This window comes from Sinocyclocheilus grahami, unplaced genomic scaffold, assembly GCF_001515645.1.
Source record: "Sinocyclocheilus grahami isolate Dianchi unplaced genomic scaffold, SAMN03320097.WGS_v1.1 scaffold884.1, whole genome shotgun sequence".
NCBI lineage: Eukaryota > Metazoa > Chordata > Actinopteri > Cypriniformes > Cyprinidae > Sinocyclocheilus > Sinocyclocheilus grahami.
Genome location: NW_015506063.1, coordinates 239,295 through 262,779, shown reverse-complemented (window position 1 = coordinate 262,779; position 23,485 = coordinate 239,295). Strand labels below are relative to the sequence as shown.

General features: G+C 37.7%; 2 protein-coding genes across 5 annotated transcripts in view; both read left to right on the top strand.

Annotated features, from left to right (window-relative positions):
* LOC107563633 (histone lysine demethylase PHF8) overlaps nucleotides 1–14,006 on the top strand; it is an 18,279-nt gene extending 4,273 nt beyond the window's left edge. Inside the window, exons 7-22 of the mRNA XM_016248552.1 lie at nucleotides 644–830; nucleotides 973–1,135; nucleotides 1,247–1,334; nucleotides 1,422–1,528; nucleotides 1,625–1,716; nucleotides 4,018–4,107; nucleotides 4,188–4,493; nucleotides 5,108–5,199; nucleotides 5,308–5,474; nucleotides 5,637–5,722; nucleotides 9,566–9,684; nucleotides 9,805–10,124; nucleotides 10,239–10,334; nucleotides 10,408–10,517; nucleotides 12,149–12,530; nucleotides 12,614–14,006. Coding sequence (XP_016104038.1) covers nucleotides 644–830; nucleotides 973–1,135; nucleotides 1,247–1,334; nucleotides 1,422–1,528; nucleotides 1,625–1,716; nucleotides 4,018–4,107; nucleotides 4,188–4,493; nucleotides 5,108–5,199; nucleotides 5,308–5,474; nucleotides 5,637–5,722; nucleotides 9,566–9,684; nucleotides 9,805–10,124; nucleotides 10,239–10,334; nucleotides 10,408–10,517; nucleotides 12,149–12,530; nucleotides 12,614–12,702 — 2,494 coding nt within the window. The 3' untranslated portion in view covers nucleotides 12,703–14,006. The remainder of the gene's footprint in view (nucleotides 1–643; nucleotides 831–972; nucleotides 1,136–1,246; nucleotides 1,335–1,421; nucleotides 1,529–1,624; nucleotides 1,717–4,017; nucleotides 4,108–4,187; nucleotides 4,494–5,107; nucleotides 5,200–5,307; nucleotides 5,475–5,636; nucleotides 5,723–9,565; nucleotides 9,685–9,804; nucleotides 10,125–10,238; nucleotides 10,335–10,407; nucleotides 10,518–12,148; nucleotides 12,531–12,613) is intronic.
* A 1,427-nt stretch (nucleotides 14,007–15,433) lies between these two features.
* Nucleotides 15,434–23,485, top strand: part of LOC107563632 (uncharacterized) — a 9,073-nt gene continuing 1,021 nt past the window's right edge. Inside the window, exons 1-17 of one of the 4 annotated variants that reach the window (XM_016248548.1) lie at nucleotides 15,434–15,554; nucleotides 15,762–15,836; nucleotides 16,065–16,278; nucleotides 16,688–17,042; nucleotides 17,124–17,201; nucleotides 17,307–17,413; nucleotides 17,534–17,579; nucleotides 17,658–17,794; nucleotides 17,926–17,989; nucleotides 18,744–18,853; nucleotides 18,938–19,001; nucleotides 19,419–19,549; nucleotides 21,798–21,861; nucleotides 21,945–22,012; nucleotides 22,220–22,318; nucleotides 22,415–22,522; nucleotides 22,619–22,928. In XM_016248548.1, coding sequence (XP_016104034.1) covers nucleotides 15,781–15,836; nucleotides 16,065–16,278; nucleotides 16,688–17,042; nucleotides 17,124–17,201; nucleotides 17,307–17,413; nucleotides 17,534–17,579; nucleotides 17,658–17,794; nucleotides 17,926–17,989; nucleotides 18,744–18,853; nucleotides 18,938–19,001; nucleotides 19,419–19,549; nucleotides 21,798–21,861; nucleotides 21,945–22,012; nucleotides 22,220–22,318; nucleotides 22,415–22,522; nucleotides 22,619–22,928 — 2,011 coding nt within the window. In that variant the 5' untranslated portion in view covers nucleotides 15,434–15,554; nucleotides 15,762–15,780. Of the gene's footprint in view, nucleotides 15,555–15,761; nucleotides 15,837–16,064; nucleotides 16,279–16,488; nucleotides 16,554–16,687; nucleotides 17,202–17,306; nucleotides 17,414–17,533; nucleotides 17,580–17,657; nucleotides 17,795–17,925; nucleotides 17,990–18,743; nucleotides 18,854–18,937; nucleotides 19,002–19,418; nucleotides 19,550–21,797; nucleotides 21,862–21,944; nucleotides 22,013–22,219; nucleotides 22,319–22,414; nucleotides 22,523–22,618; nucleotides 22,929–23,485 lie in introns of those variants that run through there. The other 3 variants (XM_016248547.1, XM_016248549.1, XM_016248551.1) reach the window with 3 other exon arrangements.

Below are 23,485 nucleotides of genomic sequence, written 5' to 3'. Positions count from 1 at the left end.
GAGAGAGAGAGAGAGAGAGAGAGAGGCAGGCAGGCAGGCAGGCAGGGTCACATCACATCACATCACAGTGGAGTCAGCTGTCTTAACCGTGGCTTGTGTACTGCAAACACATACCAGCTTCATCACGGTGTCTGTCACGTGACTCTGTTCCCCTTTCGGGCTTGAACTGATGGTAAAACTAATGACATTATTTACTGTCTTTACATTTATTTTGAAAGATGAAGCCCGTGATTATGGTAAGGGGCGTTACATTTCCGATAAGTGCTTGCGGTGTTCGGCCAATCACAATGCACTGGGTCAGCTGGCCAATCAGAGCAGACTGCGCTTGTCGGAAGGAGGGACTTTGTAAAAAACAAAGCGTTTGAGAGAGGCGGGGCATAGAGGACCTACAATAATGTACAGTATTTGAAAAATAATGTGTTTTTTGAACATTAAAGCATGTCAACATATTCTGTTACACCAAATACACCAAATAATGATTTAAAAAGCATCATATGACCCCTTTAAATGTATGTCACAATACAGAAGAAAAGATTTGTTTCTATTTCCGTTACATCACAACTTCAAAGGGGTTCGAAGGTGCAACTTTTCTAAGAGGATTTAACCTTGCAAACTGTCTTATATTCTTTGTCCCCTTTGGTAGGTTGTCAAATCTAGTGGAGACACCAAAGATTGTGAGGAAACTGTCATGGGTGGAGAACCTCTGGCCTGAGGAGTCTATTTTTGAGAGGCCTAATGTGCAGAAATACTGCCTTATGGGAGTGAAGGACAGTTACACAGACTTTCACATTGACTTTGGTGGAACTTCTGTGTGGTACCATGTACTCCGGGTTAGTTGTTTTCTATAAGTCATATGCAGTGGAAAATAGCAGAGAAAGCAGAGAATGACTCTGAATTTCATTACTTCAGAAAGCATCATGCTTTGTCCTCCAGACGAAAGTGGTCTTATGTATTTCTTTTTATACATGTCAGGGTGAGAAGATCTTTTACCTCATTCGTCCCACTGCTGCTAACCTGTCGCTTTTTGAGCGCTGGAGTTCATCCTCCAATCAGAATGAGCTGTTTTTTGGGGACCAGGTAGACATGTGCTACAAATGTTCACTAAAGCAAGGAAACACCCTCTTCATCCCAACAGGTACTGTCTCGGTTTCTGCCAGGAGTTAGATGTTTTGATATCCCATGTGACTGAGAAATTACAATTAGATCAATAATGGTGATTCTTTGTGCGATAATTATCTGCTATCAGGGTGGATTCATGCTGTTCTGACCCCTGTGGACTGTTTGGCATTTGGGGGAAATTTTCTACACAGCCTCAACATTGACATGCAGCTTCGGTGAGATGATTCTTCTGTTTGTCTCCTTAATAGTATTGTATTGTACTGGTCTTTTTCATTGGTCATTCTTTTCTTTTTATCTATCAGAGCATATGAAATAGAAAAGCGACTGAGCACAGCAGACTTGTTCAGGTTTCCAAACTTTGAGACCGTGTGCTGGTATGTTGGCAAGCATCTGCTGGACACCTTCAGAGGTGAGGTTTCTCCTCATAAAGCAAATGGCTCTCTTTTTTTATTTTACTGCTTATTTTTGTTTTAGTATAGCATTCTTTCATGTACTCATGCTTTAGGTCTAAGAGAGAATCGACGGCATCCTGCCACATACTTGGTCCATGGAGCCAAAGCTCTCAATAATGCTTTCCGCAGCTGGACACGGAAGGAAGTAAGTTTAATTATGTTAGATGTAGGAGGGGTGATTAATAGGGTATATATTAGGGGTTGCACGACTACTGATTTCTGCTAGTCCATTTCTTATTTAAAAAATACTCAAGTTACTCGACTACTCGTGGTTCATGCTACTGTAAATGAAAAGACATGAAATAGTTCTTATCAATAACGCTTATTAATATCCTAATGTAGGGCTGTGCGATATAGAAAAAAAATGCGATATTCGGTATGCAATACGATAATGCTTAAAGTGCCACATGCTCAGATGAAACCGTTTTACTCAGCTGTTGCTGAGTCAGTTCTGTGAACTTCTATAACTATCGTGTCATATATATATATATATATATAAATATAACAAAGAGTGAAAAATTTAAGGGGGTCTGAATACTTTCCGTACCCACTGTATATATATATGGTTATTTGTATGTATGTATGCATCAAGAGCTCCTGTAAAACCACAACAAATTCCTTGTGTTTGCGCACACTTAAGTGGTGAATAAAGCTCATTTTGATTCTGATTCTAATAAGAAAGCACCCCTACAACAACTTCTGAAAGTGAAGGGTAGTGTTTTACTCTAGCATTACATAAAAATGTAATTTTAACATTAGTGTAATCATTTTAACATGAGTTTAGGAACTGAAAAATAAAATGGAAAAATAAAACGCTGCTTAGAATTTACTCTATGAATTCAATATGCTCTGATTCTTATTTAAGCTACAAAAGTTATTTAGGTAAGGGCAGTGAGTGATTTTCTCTTTGTCTTTTGTTCATGGCCCCAAACATTGCAAGCTGTGGCGATATGCATATTGCGATATGTACATTTGCGATATTTCGATATATTGCACAGCCCTAGCCTAATGCAACAATTACATATGTAAATTGTCAAAACTTTATAATTATGACATTATATATTTTAATTTTCATGTAACAGCCAGTATTTGTATCTGTAACAATCACAAAATTATTCGTATAAAACCAGGTGGAACATCGTACAGTTACTTGATAAGACCGTTATGACTATCTTTTTTTTCATAGTTATCACTGAATAGGGTTATCAGGTTTAAATCATTGCCGTTTAAATATATACAAATAATAGAATGTGTATGATGTATTATTATAGGTGATATTGCTCTTGCCTAGCTCTGATTTATGAGAGATGCACGGAGAGGCAACAGCAATGTGGTGTTTGATTTGCGCTCTTTTCATTCATAAAGTTTACATTCATTCACTTCTCACTCTATTGCGTGACTTTAGAGGTCTGTGTATAATATTGCGCTGATCCCCTGGCTCAACTGTTATCTAGCAAACACCAGACTGTGCCAGCCGAATTTTCAGGCAGAATTATTCCTTGTCCGTTATTCATTTTTGAAGCCATTATCCGAGCCATTCCGAATAAGGTATTCAGCTTCGGGCACACCCCTAATTATTACATTACATATTTTAATTTTAAATGCAACATAGATAAAGTCATAGAAAGTAACAGCTACACGCAATATTGTAATCCTAAAATTCACGTCGTACTTGCAAACTTATGGTTAATGCATTCTCGAGTAGTCGATTGTTTCCGACAGCGCCGACTAGTGGTTGAAGTAGTCGATCACTCGACTACTCGACTAGTCTATGCAAGCCCTAGTATATATGATATATTTGTATATTTAAAGTCAAGTGGAAAAAAACATTCAGTTGATTTTCATTTCCTTGAATCAGTTAAAAGTGTTTCAGTGAGTTTATTCAAAACTGTAATTCAGTAATTAATTTGCATCATTACTCTAAAATGTTCACTAAACACCATGTAAATATAGGTTGATTAATATTGCTGATAATTGGAGAATGTAAATGAAAATAATGAAATATATTTTCCTTGTTCATTTAGTGAAAAAGTAATTGGCAACCCAGATTTTACAGTTTTACTTGTCATTTTTAATACATTTATTACTATGTAATTGGTTTGACTGAAATGTTTTTAAATTTATTGGGAAAAAAACACCCTTTTGAAATAGATTTATATAGAATTTTGTCAAAAGGCTAAAAAACATAGAAGAATTTGAGATATTTGATATCTATCTTGAATGGTATGCTAAAGATTTCAAATATTTGTCTTTACATTGTTGTCTACCATCATAAACTGCTTTATTGCAGTGATGAGACAGAGTTTATATTGGTTGTCTGAAACATTAAAGTGTGACAAACATGCAAAAAAATAAGAAATCAGGAAGGGGGCCAACACTTTTTCACCACTGTATATATATATATATAAAATTATTTGTTTTTAATAAATTTTCCCCCCCTTCTCAGTCCCTGGCTGAACATGAACAAGAGATACCAGAAACTATAAAGACCCAGCAACTAGTGAAGGATCTGGCCAAGGAGATACGCCTAGTTGAGGTGAGAGTAGCTCTGGGTTAGATTTCAAAGAAAAAAATCTAGTCATTTTTGTCTTGCATATGAGTTTGTCTCTTTTGTAGGATATCTTCCAGCAGAACATCGGCAGGAGTGGGACACCATTTGGTGGCTCTCAGGGTCTTCCCTCTCCTCACCCCAAAGCTCCATTAAACACATCCCTCACTTTTGGCCAGCACCCTGGTAAAAAGAGAGGCCCCAAGCCGAAGGATGGATTTGGAGGAGGGGGTGTAGGCCTTCCAGGAGCTAAGAAAAAGAGCCAAAAAGGCAAAGAGATAAAAACAGAAGCTGGAGAGCTGGACCTGCTGGAGATTCATACTAAACACACACTCAAGAAGTTCCAGCCAGGGTGCAAAGTAAAAAAGAGCAAGGTAGAGTTTACAATACATTTATTAACTGTTATTATGTTTATAAAATTATCGTTCAAAAGTTTGGAATCAGTATGATTTTTTTTTATTTTAAAGAAAGTAATAATGTTATTCAGTAAACATGCATCCAATTTATTAAAAGTGACAGAAAAGACGTTTAATGTTACAAAAGATTTCTATTTTGAATAAATGCTGTTCTTTTGAACTTACTGTTCATCAAATAATCATGGAAAAAATTTATCACCGTTTCCATATTAAGCAGCACAACTATATATATATATATTTATAGTAAACATTTATTTAAAATTGTAGTAATATAATATAAAAGTAATTTTGTTTAAATAAATGTAGCTTTGTGAGCATAAGAGACTTACCGATCTCAACCTTTTGAACAGTAGTGTACAGAATATTATTATGGTTGGTTATTATTGTATATTCTCTGATATATTATTACATTTCACTTCAAGTAAATTTGTTTTACAAATGTTTATATATATATATACACACACAGATTAAGAAAAAATTTTATGATGGAACTAGCTGAAAAACTAGTACTGTTATGTTATACTTTTGCCTAATATCATCATCATTGTAAAGAATATAATTTGGCTTTTCAGCTTGAGCTGCCTAATGACTGTCTAGAAGATTTTGAAGAGAAGATCAACAAGAGCAAGCTTAAGCTTGTGCTGACTAATGGAAAGATACAAGGGTAAAACCGTTATCTTCACCCATTTCCCTGAAAAGAGTTCTTAATGTTATTAAGTGTGATGACACTTATTTTTAATACCTCTTCTTCTTCTTCTTCTCCTTCTCTTAGGAAGAAGGGTCGTGCTGGCAGTGCAAATGGAGCCGGGAGTTCACTTCAACAGTTCCAGACCCACATGGCTACTTTGTCTGACTTTGACTCCGAAGACGAGCTTCAGATTGATGAAACCCCTCCACCTCGCCGTAGACCTTCTCTACCTAGCAAGAAGAAATTAGCTGGTAAAAGATTTCTCCCATTTATTGATCATGCTTTCATGATTTCTTTGTTTATGCATCATTTACTCACCTTTATATCATTCAAAACCCGTTAGACTTACTTTTAAATTTAATAACAGTAATATGTTGGTGCGGACTAATACTTCGCTCAATGGTCTCATAAAGGTCTACCAAGGAAACTACCTCGGGCCAAACCATGCAGCGACCCTCACAGAATTCGTGAGCCAGGAGAAGTGGACTTTGATATTGAGGTATGCAAGTCTCTTAGGCCTCGTTTACACTGCAGGTCTACATCTGCAGTGTAGATCTCGTTTACACTTGCCTATATCCTATTTTTTTGGCTGTCCGTTTACACGTTCTTTCAAGTGTGACCCATATCCGATTCATGTGTTTACACTACCATCTGAAACATCACGCATGCGTTGTTGTCATTTACCGCCTCCACATGTGCTTCCTCCTGAGAATAATGTGATCTGTGCTGACAAAATGATTCACAATGAGCAATTTTAAAAAATGACATTCTCCATTAAAAGACCTAGAGCCCTGCATTTCAGCCCGGGCCCAACGGGCCCCGACTTTTTTACGCCCTCGGGCCGGGTTTTGGGCCAATTTTCACGTCATAGTTCAGACGAGGGGCCGGGCCTCGGGCCTGTTTTAGGCTTTTCCTTATTTTTATATTTTAGACATCCATCAATTAGGCTAGTGATGAAAAAATTGCCTCGCTGGTGGAAATAACACGAGATCGTGCTACCGCGATTGTCAAGAGCGGCTCGACGGTGTTTAGTGTCCAGCAGCAGCATGTATGGTGCGTGCCGTCAGCGCAGCTGAACAGTTCTGCGTTCAAATGCAAGCAATAGGCTTAGGCTTGCCGCAAAGCACCGGCAAAAGTAATTACCATGAATGGATTTTTGTGAAGCGCTCCTGTTCAAGACGAGACGGCAGAAAGCGCATCATGTTTGTTTTCTTTATTTTATAAAAGCACAATGTTTTGTTGATATTGTGAGTGCACACAAATAAAAGTAGACCATTTACAGCTACGAATAATGTATTACTCTTACCTTTATGAGAGAAAAAATGACAGCGTATCCACTGAAAAAAATGCAAGTGATCACGCTGGCGCCTCCATGTCCTGCAAAGCGCACTTTAGCTTCCACTCTCCGCACAAACTATTGGATATAGCGCACATTTATCTAGGTTTAACGTTTAAACATTGTTAAATGCTTGAACTGTTTTATATCTATAGATTTTATTTTAGGCAAGTCGTGATGATTTGAGAAGGCTAAATTGATCAAACATAAGCTCACTGTCTGCGGCTGGCCGCTTGGTCGTTACTTTAAAAAACAAAAACTTATATTTAACGAACAAAAAATGCTCAACATTTTTTTAAATTAACTTCATAAAGAAACGAAATATAATCACTTTGCTATTACATATAAAACTGAACTATTTTAATAGCTGAAATAGTATTATAAGCTGTTTTGGGAGAAGGGGAAAAAAGACGCGCTCGGGCCGGTAATTCTGATAAGCTTATCGGACACGGGCCGGGCTACGGCCTGAGCGTCTCGGGCCAGGGCCGGGCTAGAGCCTAAATTTGAGGCCCGTGCAGGGCTTTAAAAAGACCTTCAAAATGATTTATGATTTGTTGGAATCGGACAAAAAAGGACTGAGCTACACCCGTTTGAAGTCGATAGAGTGAAGTTCTCCGTCTTTTCTTATTATTAATTACTATATTAATAATCACAATACAGCTATTTTTTATTTTATCTTTGCTATTATAAATAAGAACAGATGCAAAAAAACAGTAGAACAAATAGCCTAGAAAGAAACAAATAATGCATTACTTTATCATTTTATAGCCTATTTAAACTAAAGCATTCATGTACGGGAGACAAATAATCAAATGTAAAAATAACTTAAGTGTGTTCATTACAAATAAATTGATTATTAAAACTACAGCAGTTCAATGAAGTGCAGCGAGTGATTCCTTCTTTTCTTTTATTGTTAGATTAACATTAATGATACAGACGTCCTGTACTGTAATGCATGGATCTAATATAATGTTACACATCAGATGTTTTCCCCCAACAGTTCCCCAAGCGTTCACTTAAAACAGAACAGATTATGTTTGCGTGAATACTGAAATATTGTAATTCTGTATATGTGTGTATTTATCGGGATTGCGCGCCATTATATGCACGTACTTCGGATGATAGTCAGCGCGAGAAGCGAGCGGAGAAAAGGTAATCCTCTCAGAAAATGTACAAATAAAGATAATTTTAGATGTTTAATTACTACTTGGAGCATTATTTCAAAAACAGTAATTTTTTTGCCTGTAGCTCAAAATAGCCCGTGCAAATTTACACTCATTTTGCCAGCACGGGTCACATATGATGTCATTAAACCGCGGAGCAGTACCAAATTGTCACAGTTTTAATGATGTACAGAACGCAATGCCTCAGAAAATTTGATCTGCCTGTTTACATGACAGCCGCATTGGCACATATCTGATTTATATCCGATTTATTTTCTCACATGAATAAGGCCTGAAACCGATCTAAAAATATTCTAATGTATGTGTATATCTATAGATTTTATTTTAGGCAAGTCGTGATGATTTGAGAAGGCTAAATTGATCAAACATAAGCTCACTGTCTGCGGCTGGCCGCTTGGTCGTTACTTTAAAAAACAAAAACTTATATTTAACGAACAAAAAATGCTCAACATTTTTTTAAATTAACTTCATAAAGAAACGAAATATAATCACTTTGCTATTACATATAAAACTGAACTATTTTAATAGCTGAAATAGTATTATAAGCTGTTTTGGGAGAAGGGGAAAAAAGACGCGCTCGGGCCGGTAATTCTGATAAGCTTATCGGACACGGGCCGGGCTACGGCCTGAGCGTCTCGGGCCAGGGCCGGGCTAGAGCCTAAATTTGAGGCCCGTGCAGGGCTTTAAAAAGACCTTCAAAATGATTTATGATTTGTTGGAATCGGACAAAAAAGGACTGAGCTACACCCGTTTGAAGTCGATAGAGTGAAGTTCTCCGTCTTTTCTTATTATTAATTACTATATTAATAATCACAATACAGCTATTTTTTATTTTATCTTTGCTATTATAAATAAGAACAGATGCAAAAAAACAGTAGAACAAATAGCCTAGAAAGAAACAAATAATGCATTACTTTATCATTTTATAGCCTATTTAAACTAAAGCATTCATGTACGGGAGACAAATAATCAAATGTAAAAATAACTTAAGTGTGTTCATTACAAATAAATTGATTATTAAAACTACAGCAGTTCAATGAAGTGCAGCGAGTGATTCCTTCTTTTCTTTTATTGTTAGATTAACATTAATGATACAGACGTCCTGTACTGTAATGCATGGATCTAATATAATGTTACACATCAGATGTTTTCCCCCAACAGTTCCCCAAGCGTTCACTTAAAACAGAACAGATTATGTTTGCGTGAATACTGAAATATTGTAATTCTGTATATGTGTGTATTTATCGGGATTGCGCGCCATTATATGCACGTACTTCGGATGATAGTCAGCGCGAGAAGCGAGCGGAGAAAAGGTAATCCTCTCAGAAAATGTACAAATAAAGATAATTTTAGATGTTTAATTACTACTTGGAGCATTATTTCAAAAACAGTAATTTTTTTGCCTGTAGCTCAAAATAGCCCGTGCAAATTTACACTCATTTTGCCAGCACGGGTCACATATGATGTCATTAAACCGCGGAGCAGTACCAAATTGTCACAGTTTTAATGATGTACAGAACGCAATGCCTCAGAAAATTTGATCTGCCTGTTTACATGACAGCCGCATTGGCACATATCTGATTTATATCCGATTTATTTTCTCACATGAATAAGGCCTGAAACCGATCTAAAAATATTCTAATGTATGTGTTTTTTTCCTGTTTACACTGTTATAGAACGGATCCGATCTGTGTCACATATGAGCAAAAAATCGGAATTGGGTCACATTTAACTGACAGTGTAAACAGGGCCTTATAGGCAAGCTTAAGATTCCTTTCTAGGTGTCTAGTTGTCACTGGTTTTATATCTTGTTGATAAATAGGAGGATTACACCACAGATGAAGAGATGCTCACAGTGCAGGGTGTGAAAGGCGGAGCAGGTGGGATTTTAGACTTGCTCAAGGCAAGCAAACAGGTGGCGGGTCTTGATTCTGCACTGAGGTACTTCACACACACATTTTTATACTACATGCTGATCATTACTAGCCTTTATCTCAAAGTAAAATATGCAGTTATGTACTTGCTGTTAGGCTCAATTCTACAAATTTTCCCCTTATCAAGTGAGGAAGCACCATCCTCCCCCAGCACCCGTGATGCTATCCAGGGCATGCTCTCGATGGCCAACCCTCCATCTTCCTCATCCTCTTCCTCCTCCTCCTCCTCTCCTCTATCTATCTCTGGAGGAGGTGAGATGTTGGGGCTTATGAAGGAGAAAGGAGGGAGAGCTGGGTGGATAAGTGGAGTCAAGAAGAGTGAGAAAAAGACCTCATTTCAGAGGCCAGGAAAACGGCCTATCAAACGTCCAGCACGGCACCTCAGTGATGAAGAAAGCTTGGATGAACAGGAGACCTTGGGTACCTGTTTTAAAGACTCTGATTATGGTGAGTTCACAGATTCTTGAACATTTACACCAGTGTTGCTAACATACTTGGCAGAGGAAATACTGCGACCCACAGTGATTCTGTTTAAAGGAGAATTTCCACCCTCTTCTGCAGTGTATCCATCACTAGAATCTGACGAGGAGGATCACATAAGCAAGTCAAAAATGAAGAGAAAGCGAAACTGGGATGATACACCCTGGAGTCCTAAAGGTATATGCATTTATGATTTTATAGCATTTTTTTTCGAAGCTGCTCTAAACCTCATTCCTTCACACGTCCTCAGCCCGTGTGACCCCTACGCTGCCTAAGCAGGAGCGGCCGGTGAGAGAGGGTGCAAGGGTGGCTTCTGTAGAAACTGGGCTTGCAGCTGCTGCTGCCAAACTGGCACATCAGGTGAGCTTTTGTCCCACACTATGCCAGAACTTCTATAGATGTGGACCATTACATGCCATTACTTTGGATGTGCATCTTTAAAGGGATAGTCCACCCAAAAATTAAAATACTGTCATTAATTACTCACCCTCATGTCGTTCCAAACCCGTAAGATCTTTGTTCTTCTTCGGAACACAAATTAAGATATTTTTGATGAAATCCAAGAGCTTTCTGACCTTGCATGGACAGCAAGGGTCCTACCACGGTCAAGGCCCAGAAACGTAGTAAAATCATCTTTAAAATAGTGCATGTGACATCAGTGGTTCAACCGTAATTTTATGAAGCTATGATACTTTTTGTGTGTAAAAAACAAAAATAACAACTTTATTCAACAATTATTCTCTCCTGAGTTGAGTTACCATCTACTGCCATTATTGAAAGTAACACGACGCATGCGCGTGATGCTGCTGACATTGAACGCGCATGCGCTGCTCCTTGTTTACGAGTAGAGGAAATCATGCGCATGCATTGTATTACTCTCAATAATGGAGATGGTAACCATCTACCAGGTAGATGGTAACTCGGGAGAGAATAATTGTTGAATAAAGTTATTTTAGTTTTTTTGCGCACAAAGTATTATCATAGATTCATAAAATTATGGTTGAACCACTGATGTCACATGCACTATTTTGTCGATGTTCTTGGTACCTTTCTGGGCCTTGACCGTGGTAGGAACCTTGTTGTCTATGCAGGGTCAGAAAGCTCTCAGATTTCATAAAAAAAATCTTAATTTGTGTTCCGAAGATGAACGAAGGTCTTATGGGTTTGGAACTACATGAGGATGAGTAATTAATGACCGAATTTTAAATTTTTGGGTGAACTATCCCTTTAAAAGTGTTTAATTTTTTTTTTTTTTTTTTCAAAATATCCTTTAAATGTAGTCAATATTTGTTCATGTCATGTTCATTTTAGTAACTTTTACTAAAATGGCATCTAATTTTAGTCTTTGAAAAATTAAATTTTATTTGTCAAGGAACTGCAAAATTAAACTAAATATTAACTTTTTAAATATATATGACATTGTATATATTAATTGACACATAAATAAATGAAATAGAATTACGCTTTAGTTATTCATTGTCCATGTTTTATGTGTTTTAGTTCATTGTTTCAGAAAAAGTGCTGTCACAACATGATCTACAGCATGTTTTGACTAATTTGATTTTTAAAACAATTTTTTTTTATACAAAAAACATTACTATTAAACGTACAATATGGTTCAAAAGTTTGTAGTCATTAAGTAAAAAAAAAAAGAAAAAAAGTCTCTTGTGCTCAAACGCTGCATTTATTTAATCAAAAATACAATAAAAACGGTAATATTCTGTAATATTACTACAATTTAAAATAGCTGTGCTGCTTAATATTTTTGTGGAATCTTACTGACCCCAAACTTTTGTATATAAACATTAATAATATTTTTGTAAAATTTTTATCAATGCTATAATTTAATATAATTAAAATTATATATTTTTTGTCATTATGCAAATTTTTTTGTCTTGTCTTTATTGTTGATAATCAAAAAATGCTGTTTTCTCAGTATTTTCCTTGACAAGATTAACACTGAGATAAACATCTTGTTACTTTAATATCAGGAACAGCAGAAAACCATAACCAAGAGAAAATACACCAAGAAGAAGGTCCCTCAAGAGAAAGTACATTCTGCAGCTTCCCAACTCCAGTGCCAGCCGGACTCTTCACCTGTGTCTCCTCCTCTGCCCTCTGAGCCTCCTGTAGACTGCATAGTTGAGGAGAGGAGAGTGGAGGTGTACTCTGCCAGCTTGCTGGACCACGAGTACACAGCAGGACCAGGTCCATTCAGCCCAGGGGGCCCAAGAGGAAGTGGTGCCATGGCCCCTGGCGTGTTCCTGACTTCAAGACGCCCCTCACTCTCTCCCCAAAACAGCAGCAGTTATTCTCCCTCTGCCCCCTCACCTGGAGGGCTGGCTACTCCAACGTCAGCAGGAGTGTGTCAAGGTAACTAGATTTACCGTACATTACCCATAAAAGGATAAGTGTTTGGAATCACATTGACATTTTTTCACTCCTCTTTCTCACAGGAAAACGTCCAAAGAAAGGACTTGCTACGGCTAAACAAAGACTGGGAAAGATTCTGAAAATACATAGAAACGGCAAGCTTCTCCTGTAGTTTGATAATATGGAGAGGAGACTGCAGGGAACAACAGAGGAGGAGAAAACGAATAAGGATCAGAGAGGACTTGAGTGATTGTGGTGTTAATTTATGTGACTGTTTTATGGTTAATGTTCTGCTAGCCTGGTTTGTATTTGCTTCATCGGGATGAAAAGTGAAAAGAATGGTATCTTGCTGTGAGAAAATTCAATTGAAATCCATTTAGCATGGTGTTTTAGAATAGAAATTCTGTTTGAAAAGCAAATAGAGCTAAACCGACGGATACAATAATGGAGTGATGACTGTATTGCTAATTGTTTTTCCATAATTTTCAGTGCTCCACCTCTGAAAACGATGTACATGCACACTTCCCTTTGTTTCATAGTTATTAATTGACTTTTAGTTTTAACATTGTATATTTCTAGAAAAAAAGCAGAATTCTTAGGAGCACTTGATGTTAGATCCAATTGCCTAAAGCCATTGTAAACAAAAAGATTACATTGTTCAGAAGATCTCTGACTGGTTTATTTGAAAAATTTACTTCTAAAAAAAAAAAATAGGATTGAGGTTGTTGTTTGGCCTGAATTGTCAAAAGTCAATTTATAAATGGCACACTTTCTCATGGCTATTTGTCCCGGTCCAATCTCTTCCTGAAGCCATGCATATTATTTGTTTACATGCTTCATTTAGTATCTATTCATATCAAATTATTTTATACCATAGAAGGCAATTTGATACACAATTGACTGTAATTGCTGTAGATTAAGTCCTGTAGTAACGTCTCTTTGCTTGTTAAAATGTTTTTACTGTAATACACATTTTATCAACAATTGTATTTTAGATGTGTATATACTTTAAGTTTGTCATGTTTTGTTTGTTTTCCACTTAGCATGGGCAGCATAGTGTCCTGTCACCATTTGGCCAGGGTTGTCTTTGCCATCTATAGTGCAGCTTCATGTTTAATTGTAGAGGTTGAGTTCAGTGGTGGGCACGTTTTAGTAATTGTAAAGAACACAGAAATTGACTTTAGTGCAGTTTGAGATCATATGGCTGATTCTGTAGGTTCAGTGTACATATTTAGTGTTTTTTTTTATTTTTTTTTATTATTAACTTTTTTTCTTTAGAAAGAAAGAAATTGCATTGGAATCTTTTTTGACACCTTGTACAAAAATACATGTTTTGGGGTAAGTAATAGCATACGAGTTGTTTAGTTCAGTTTTATTTGTATAGGATAATTATGCTGTTATTTTTCATTGACGCTTATGATATTAGCAATGTGATGAAGTTAATGTATTCTATTGCTACTTCAATGTTATTGTTCTCTCCCCCCCCCCCACACTTATCAATATTAATTTTAATATCAATATACTTTAGTTTTGCTTTTTTATATAATACTCCATTCTAGAAGAGTAAAATGTAACATTTTCTTGTAATTTTATGTAATGGCAACAATATTTTTTTAGTCTTCTCCTTTGACCATTATGTCAGAACCAAAAAATATTGATAAATTAGTGGGCCAGTGTAAATATTATTTTAGTTTTTTTTCTCTTCTTTTGTCCCCCCCTAAAAATGTCACTAATTTTGTCATCATGCTATCCAAATGTAATTAGAAACATGTTTTGAGGTTTGTAGAAATTTGTTTTGAACGTGAAATAACAGAACACAGTTGTTCGAATATTCTGGTAAAACTATTTTTTTTTAGACATTGTTTTCAGATGATTCTGAAATTATTCTGGATATTTCTGTAATATTTTGAGTTTTTTGTACATTTATTTGATTTGTCATCTTCTTCACATCGTCTCTTAATGTTGCTACTTACACTCATATTTTACTAAACATCTGTGCCTTCAGTAAAGTCCCAAACATCTTACTGAAACTGTGCATATCTGCACATCTTTTGATACTAGATTTAATTTAATGGCATCTCTTGTCTACTGAGACAGCTATTCAGGATTTCTGGCCATTGACATTGAAAAACAGAAATGATGTGAAGCAAGATGTGCAACAAAGAAAGTGTTCAAAAACCTCAAAATATGCAAGGACTGACTTTTAAATATGTTCTTATTAAAACTTACATTTACTTAAGTTATTCTCCTCTTATTACCTGAAGTTAATTGTGTGCATTTTAGGATTTATTTATCTTTTAACCATTTTCTTGTCTGCTAAAGTTTATTTTGAACAATTCATGTTGATCACACAGTTCCTCTCAGGGTTTATTTTGTAACTAATATCATTTTGATAGAATCGTTTAAAAAGAGCAACAGTAGTGTTAGGAGTTCACATTCAGGACCACTTAAAAAACAAGTCAAATTTGAACCCAGTTAATATTTATAATTGGACGTTGTCTTTTGCTATTGTCACCACCTTTGGTTTTTGAAACGGCTTGAGCAGATTTTTCCAAATGACCTCTATTAAAAGATATTTTTAAAAAATTGTTTGCATTTTTGTCATTATACGCCTATTTTCGTCTGCTAGTGTCATGTAGTCTCTCACGTGCTTAGTGGGTCAACTCCACATTTACCCGCGAACAAGCTTATTTGACTCTTGCAATAGTTCAGACGTTAAATTACGAACCCAAATGATTATATAAATTATGAAATGGAATGAACTGCACAAACGGAACTAGTCACGTGATTTAAAGCTGCATCTCTGTTGCCGTTGTAGTGTTAATGGCGGTCAGCGATTGGCTGATGCCACGTCTCCGTCAGCCAGTCAAAACGCGCGCTTTTTACAAACTTCCCCGGAAGTCGGCACGCTAGTGTTGTTTTCTAGCCTGGGCCAGGAGAGAGTGGCTTGGTGTGGAAAGTCCTGTAGCTTGAAAACAACATAAAAAGCTGCAGTTGTCGGCTACTGCTTAAGCCCAGGTCTTGGTACGTATGTGTGGGTTATTAAAAATATATATTTACCGTCTTATTCACATTGGATATGAATACAACTAGGTACTCAAGAGTTTGCGTATTAGCAGTTTTCTGACGCTGTACACTGCTAGTTATATAGTAAAGTTTTTAATGATTGAGCGAACATTTCTTCGTTAAGGAACGTTTTGTGAGCACTTTCAAGAGCCGTCTTGTTTATAGGCACTGAACCCCTCTCGAGATGGCGTCCTCAAACGCTCTGAGACCCCAGAACAGAAGTCAGCAGGATCATTCAGGGTGAACTGATCATGAATTAAACATATTCTACTCTCTAATTTGCAGTACTGTAATTGATATCACCTTGCTCAGTTTTTGAATAATTCATTAGTCATTTGTTTTGTAATTTTTTTTAAACCAATAATAATCAGTTTAATGACTGAATATTTCATGTAAGTATTAAAATGGAATAATCTTACAGTGATGCTATGGTGTTGATTTCTGAACCATTTCTTTCAATGCCATTAGGATCTTGAAGCATCAAGAGTTGAAGACAAAAAGGGCTTCCTCTAAAAGAGGATCTGAGAATTTGGACCCCAGTGCCTTTGCTGAAACTGGAAAAGGAGTCGGTAAACTCAAAGGTGTCAGTAGGCTTCCAGTCCTTGCCAAATCTCTGCAACCAGCTCTAAGTGAGCTCTCCCAAAATCCCAGTCACAACAGATTGGAACAGAGTGCTCTTACAGTAAGGATACCACAAAAGTGTTATTTTAGTTTTATTTATGTACTTGTATATTTTTTATTAATATTATTAGAATATTTAAATTAGCTTGTATTTTTATATTTCAGTTTTATTTTAATTTTAGTCATTAATATTTTAGTAATGTGATTTTGACATGTATTTGTTTTTAACATTTCTATATATCTTTAATTTATTCTTTTCATTTCAGTTTTAGTTGTAGTAATTTTAGTGCTTGAACTAATCAAAAATTAGAGATGTTTCCTAGGCAACTACCTGAAGTAAGTTTAAGTTCTAATTCTAATATTTACATTTTTATTTCCACTTTGTTTTGAATACCAAAAATGATTTTTAATAGTTTTTGTTAACAGTAACTACACTGTGACATAATGATTTCTTTTTCATTTGTCTTCAGAGTAAAGCTCAGAAAAAAAGGATCTACACCAAACCTGTTCCTTTCAATTTGTCCCAGTCACGCACACACAATCAGAGAAACGCAGCCATTCCTCTAGGAAAAGCGGCCCTGACACCTTCTACCCGACTAACACCAGGGGAAAAAGTGAGGAACTTGAATCAAAGTGCCAAAACTGAAACTTCAAGTAATAAAGCTATGACATCAGGTGTCCTCCGGGCTCAGGCTAACAAATCACATCAACAGCATCCTAGTAGTCATGCGGAATATGTGGCATCAAATAAAGACTCCAGTGATGTTCACCCATCTTCACATGAATCCGGATGCTGCAGTCACACTGATTTAAGTTCACGTTTAGGTAGCATCACTCTTGTACAATCTAAGATTCCTGAAGACTCGGGTTTGAGTAATTTATGTAAAATTTCACTCATTAAAGTAGATGTTAATTCTGATAATCAAGCACCAAAGGACAAGCACTGTCTCCCATCAACAACACAAAGCCATGTAAACACTAAAGGTGAGTGACATAGCAGATCTCAACAGTGTTCATAGTTTTTCTTTTAGTTTAGCCACTGGTTGTTTATAATTAATGTATGTAAATATGAGTCAAATCTTTCATCAGCTGTGCACAATGTCCTCCCATGTGAAGGATCAAGTGCTTTTGGAGCACAATGCATGATGCCACGTTTATCTACCTGCCCCCCTGGACCAGGAACCTTCAATAATCTGGTTAGAAATTGTAGATCTTAGTAATAAAACCAAAGTGTTTACTGATCCTTCATGATGATCATGACAGTTGTCTTTTCAGTCTACTATGTGCTCTGGTGCTCATGTATTTTGATCTTGTAGCCTCAAAGAGTTGTGAAGAAGAGTCATAGCCTAGATGGCATCGCAGGTTAGTTCCTTTTCAAAGGACTCAAGCTTTCCTCAGAATCACAGAATGTAAGCTTTTTCTTTCTCCTGTCTTCTCAAGACAAATCTGGGCCGTTTTCCCCTGACCCATCAGCACTACGTAGTATTCTACAGAGTGATGGAATGAGACTCGGGGAGCACATTGGAGCAACACCCAGAGCATCAACTTGTCCTGGCAGAGGAACCTCTATTTATTCTGTGAGTCCATTCCATTGTCCAATGTCCCTTCACACATTGATAATGATATTTTACTTCTGAGTGGACCGTTTAGGCAGAATAAGTTGTGAGATAGAAGAACTGATTCTTAATCGCTACCTTGTCCACCTCAGGCTCAAAGAGTACCTGCCAAAAAGACTCAAACAGAAGCTCCAGCAGAGGCCAAAAGCCCTACAGGTATGTATTATTACAATTTACAATTACATTATTATTATTTTTTTTAACAATTCATTCCTAAAGATGATTTTTCAACAGCCATTGCTCCATTCAGGATTCTTTGATGAATAGGAAGTACCTCACCCTAAACTGTTTGAATGAAAAGAATAAAAGCGTTTAAGAGAGATTAAGATTTAAAGGAACACGCCACTATTTTTGAAAATAGGCTCATTTATAGTAATAATCAAGGAACTTTGCTGCCGTACCATGGGTACAGCAGGCGCAATGATATTACGCAGCGCCTGAAAATAGTCCCCAGCTAGGTAACTTCCAATAAGCCTATTTTCAGGCGCTGCGTAATATCATTGTGCCTGCTGCACCCATGGTACAGCAGCAAAGTTCCTTGATTATTACACCGGAATGAGAGTATAGTTCCTAGCCATGTCGGCCTAGAAAATCGCAACTTTTCATTTTCCTTCGGTCTTAGTACACGATTTAACTACAGAAGAGTCAAGTTTTAAATAGGAAAAATATAGAATCTCTTTGGTCATTTTTGAGCGAGATGCTAACGGTCTAATCCGATTCAATGATCTATGCTAAGCTACAGCTAAAAGTGCTACCGCCAGATCCGGAGATCGGCTGAATGGATTCGAAAACGGTTAAACTCAACTGTTTAACTCTAGGGGAGTTGAAAAATGAGCCTATTTTCAAAAATAGTGGAGTGTTCCTTTTAACAAATTGTGTTCATTAATCTGTGTATGGTTTGTGCCTGCAGGAAGCGCCTTCTCTCCTGATCCATCAGCGCTTCGTGTTATTCTACAGTTCAGTGGAACAACACCTCATGCACCAACCGGCCTTACAGGCAGAGCAACTTCTGTTTACTCCGTAATGCCCAGTCACATTTGTTGTCTTAACATTTGAATTTTAAAAGCTAAAAAAATAAGGTTTGAAATACCTTGTTCAATTCAGGCTCAAAGAGTGCCAGTTAGAAAACCTCAAACAGATGATTCAGCAGCTGTCAAAGTTCCTGCAGGTAATCTAGTCCATTTATTTTGCATTAAATGAAGTGTTGTCACTTCTGCTCAAATCAATACTTTTATTCAAAATGGATACATTAAATGCATCACAAGTGACAGTAATGACATTTAAAATGTTATAAAAGATTTCTATTTCAAATAAATGCCGTTCTTTTGAACTTTCTATTCAAATAATCCTAAAAAAAAAAAATGTATCATGGTTTCCACAAAAATATTAAGCAGCACACCTGTTTTCAACACTGATAATAAATGTGTCTTGAGCCACAAATCAGCATATTAGAATGATTTCTGAAGGATTATGTGATACTAAAGACTGGAGTAATGACTGCTGAAAATTCAACTTTGCCATCACATATTTTAAATTGTAATATATATGACTCAATATATATGATTAAAAAATAATTTTCCTTTAGGAAGGGTTGTGTCCTTCTCCCCTGACCCTGCGGCCCTGCGCAGTATTCTACTGAATGAAGGTGTGAGGGCTGGTGGAGCAACACCCAGAGTTTCCACCTGTCCCACTGGCAGAGGAACTCCCATTTATTCTGTGAGTCTGCTCGGATGGATTCATTTACATTTACATTTATTCATTTGGCAGATGCTTTTATCCAAAGTGACTTACAGCCGAGGAATACAACAAGAGTAAAAGCTAGGACAGGAAGGAATAAAGGATAATAAGAGAATATAAAAAGTGAAGGCATATAATTTTTTTTTTTTATGTGATGAAACGGTTAGATGCTCACAGAAAAAATGAGTTTTCAGTTGTTTCCTGAAGATTGTGAGGGATTCGGCTGTCCCGATGAAGTTGGGTAGGTCATTCCACCAACAGGGTACTGTGAAGGAAAACGTCCTTGAGAGTGATTTTATGCCTCTCTGCAATAAGACCACGAGCCTCTGCTCATTTACCAACTGCAGGCTCCTGTAGGGGATGTAGACGCATGGGAGAGAGTGGAGGGTGCAGAGCCCGTGTCTGTTCTGTAGGCAAGCACCAATGTCTTGAACTTGATGCGAGCCGCGACTGGAAGCTAGTGCAGAGAGATGAGAAGGGCTCTGTTGGGCTCACTGAAAACCAGATGTGCTGCTACATGCATAAAAATATTAATTTGCAGTGATCTGATTTCACATGTTGGAAGTCCAGCCTAGAAATGACAAGGGCCTGGACGAGAAGCTGTGTTGCATGCTTTGTTAGGAAGGGTCTGATTTTCCTGATGTTATGTAGTGCAAACCTGCATGATCGTGCTGTTTCTTTAAAGCTTAGCTTATCATCAAGGATCACCCCAAGTCTCCTGGCCGAACTCAATGGGATTATCGTTGATGAGCCCAGTTGGATGGTAAACTGGTGCTGTACTGATGGGGGTGGCTGGGAAGATGAGAAGCTCGGTCTTTGCCTGTTTGAGTTGCAGGTGATGTTCTGTCATCCATGCCAAGATGTCTGTCAGGCAGTCTGAGATCCGAGCAGGTACTGTTGAAATGAGAGGTAGAGCTGAGTGTCATCAGCATAGCAGTGGTAGGAAATACCATGTGCCTAAATGATTGGTCCCAGTGATGTAGTATATATAGAGAAGGTTAGGGGCCCAAGAACTGATCCCTGAGGAACCCCAGAGACCAATCATTTGGATACCTCTCCTCTCCAAGACACCCTGAAGGACCTACCTGTGAGGTAAGACTCAAACCAATGGAGTGCATTTCCGGTGATGCCCAGCGATGAGAGGGTGGACAGAGGGATTTGGTGATTAACAGTGTCGAACACAGCAGATAGATCTAGAAGAATGAGAACTGATGATTTCGACTCCACTCTTGCACTCCATAGCGCTTCAGTGACTGACAGCAAGGCGGTTCTAGTTGAATGGCCACTTTTAAATCCAGATTGGTTATTGTCCAGCTGGTTGTTCTGTCAGAGGAAGGAAGACACTTGGTTGATCACAATGCGTTCAAGTGATTTTACTATGAATGGGAGGAGAGACACGGGCCTGTAGATTTCAATAAGTGAGGTCTCTAGTGTAGTTTTTAAGCAGTGGGGTTACCTGAGCCTGCTTGAATGTGGTAGGAAAAATGCCTGTGAGAAGAGATGTGTTGATGTGTGTGAGTGAAGTCAGAAGTGCAGGGGAAATAGATTGTAGGAGATGTGAGGTGATCGGGTCTAGAGGGCAGGTGGTAAAGGGGTTGGAGAGGATGGTGACTGACAGCAAGGCGGTTCTAGTTGAATGGCCACTTTTAAATCCAGATTGGTTATTGTCCAGCTGGTTGTTCTGTCAGAGGAAGGAAGACACTTGGTTGATCACAATGCGTTCAAGTGATTTTACTATGAATGGGAGGAGAGACACGGGCCTGTAGATTTCAATAAGTGAGGTCTCTAGTGTAGTTTTTAAGCAGTGGGGTTACCTGAGCCTGCTTGAATGTGGAAAAATGCCTGTGAGAAGAGATGTGTTGATGTGTGTGAGTGAAGTCAGAAGTGCAGGGGAAATAGATTGTAGGAGATGTGAGGTGATCGGGTCTAGAGGGCAGGTGGTAAAGGGGTTGGAGAGGATAGGTTTAGAGACTTCATCTTCTGTAAGAGGAGAACAGATGGTCAGCTGTGTGATTGTTTGCTGTGAGTTCCTGGGTGAGTGGAGCCGAGACCAGACTGCTGTTGGATGTGGTTTTGTTTGTGAAGTAATTAGCAAAATCGTCTGCTGTTAGAGAGGTGGTGAGAGGTGGCAGAGGGGGACAAAGGAGAGAATGTTTTGAAGAGATTCAAATTCCAGTTGTGTGCCATAATGAAGGTGTTTAGAATCATGCAATTTTCTTTACTTTAGGCCCAGAGAGTCCCAGTGAAGAAGAATAAGCCTGAAGTTGTTGCAGCAGCAACATCATCTCCGTGTAAGTTTAACTCTCCAGTGTTTCTTCCCCTTCAACATCATGTTTTCGACCCTGTAAACCACTGTTTCTCTGCTGTGGTGCAGGTGCAAATAGAACACCAGTGATGAAATGGACACCGCAGCGGGTCGCAAACACCAAACCACAGTCAGTGGTGAGTGTTCTCTTGTCTTGTCTCATTGTTTTGTACAGTATCCATTGGCATAAAGTTGTTTTAATTCAAGGCTGTGAAAAGTTTTCAATATCCTGTTTCTCTTTTTTTTTTTTTTTTTTTTTTTTTTTTTCTTTACATTTTTTGTGTGTGTGTTCCGTTTTGAAACTATTTGTATCCCAGGTTTATGTTTACTGTTTCTATTTACAGAGGAAGCTTTGTACTGCCCAAAAGATGTCCAGTTTAAGGGGCTCCCCAGGTTTGCATGAAGCCCACAACCCCAGCACTGGACTCTTGGTGTGCCAGGAGGTAAAACAGTCCCATAATGCAGAACTCTTTTAATTTCTTTCCTGATTTCTACATGATAAAATGTCAGGTTAACACTGGGTGTTGAATGTGTTATAGGGGGAAGATGTTGTTCAAAGGTTATTTGAGGACCAAGAGCAGATGAACGCTGACCAGTTAGACCAAGATGACATTACTTCACAACAGTTACTGAACAGCCATCAAACTGTACGATTGCTTTAACTCTAAAACATTAATTTATGCATCACTGATCAATTTCTTGATGGCCTAAAAGCAATCTCGCATGATCTTCTCTTCATGCAGACTGAAACGCAGTCAACGATTAAAGAAAATTCAGATTCAAATCATTGTCACACTAAGGACGAAGGCAAGAAAACAGCTCAGCCTTTCATACAAGCAGCACACAGAGGGACAGTCATCGTTTTCTCATCAAGTCAAAGACTTGGATCAGACAGGTCTCAGGATACTCTGAAGACTCCTGGGACAGGTCACCCTCTGCAGCTCTTTGAAGGCCAGCTTGCATCCCATAATGCACTACCACTACAATCGGACCAAAGCAATGGATCACAGATCAATCCCAGCTTAGACCTGCCTAAACAAAGCCAATCAAAAGGTAAGCATTCCATCCAAAGTGAAACTAATATGAACCTTTTTTCTATTTTCTTGTAACATGCAGTGCTGCAAATGGGCATTTCTGTCCAGTGTTATATATATTTTTTATATATATATATACAGTGGGTACGGAAAGTATTCAGACCCCCTTAAATTTTTCACTCTTTGTTATATTGCAGCCATTTGCTAAAATCATTTAAGTTAATTTTTTTCCTCATTAATGTACACACAGCACCCCATATTGACAGAAAAACACAGAATTAAATAAAAAAGAATTATAATTAAAAAAGAAAAACTGAAATATCACATGGTCCTAAGTATTCAGACCCTTTGCTGTGACACTCATATATTTAACTCAGGTGCTGTCCATTTCTTCTGATCATCCTTGAGATGGTTCTACACCTTCATTTGAGTCCAGCTGTGTTTGATTATACTGATTGGACTTGATTAGGAAAGCCACACACCTGTCTATATAAGACCTTACAGCTCACAGTGCATGTCAGAGCAAATGAGAATCATAAGGTCAAAGGAACTGCCTGAAGAGCGCAGAGACAGAAT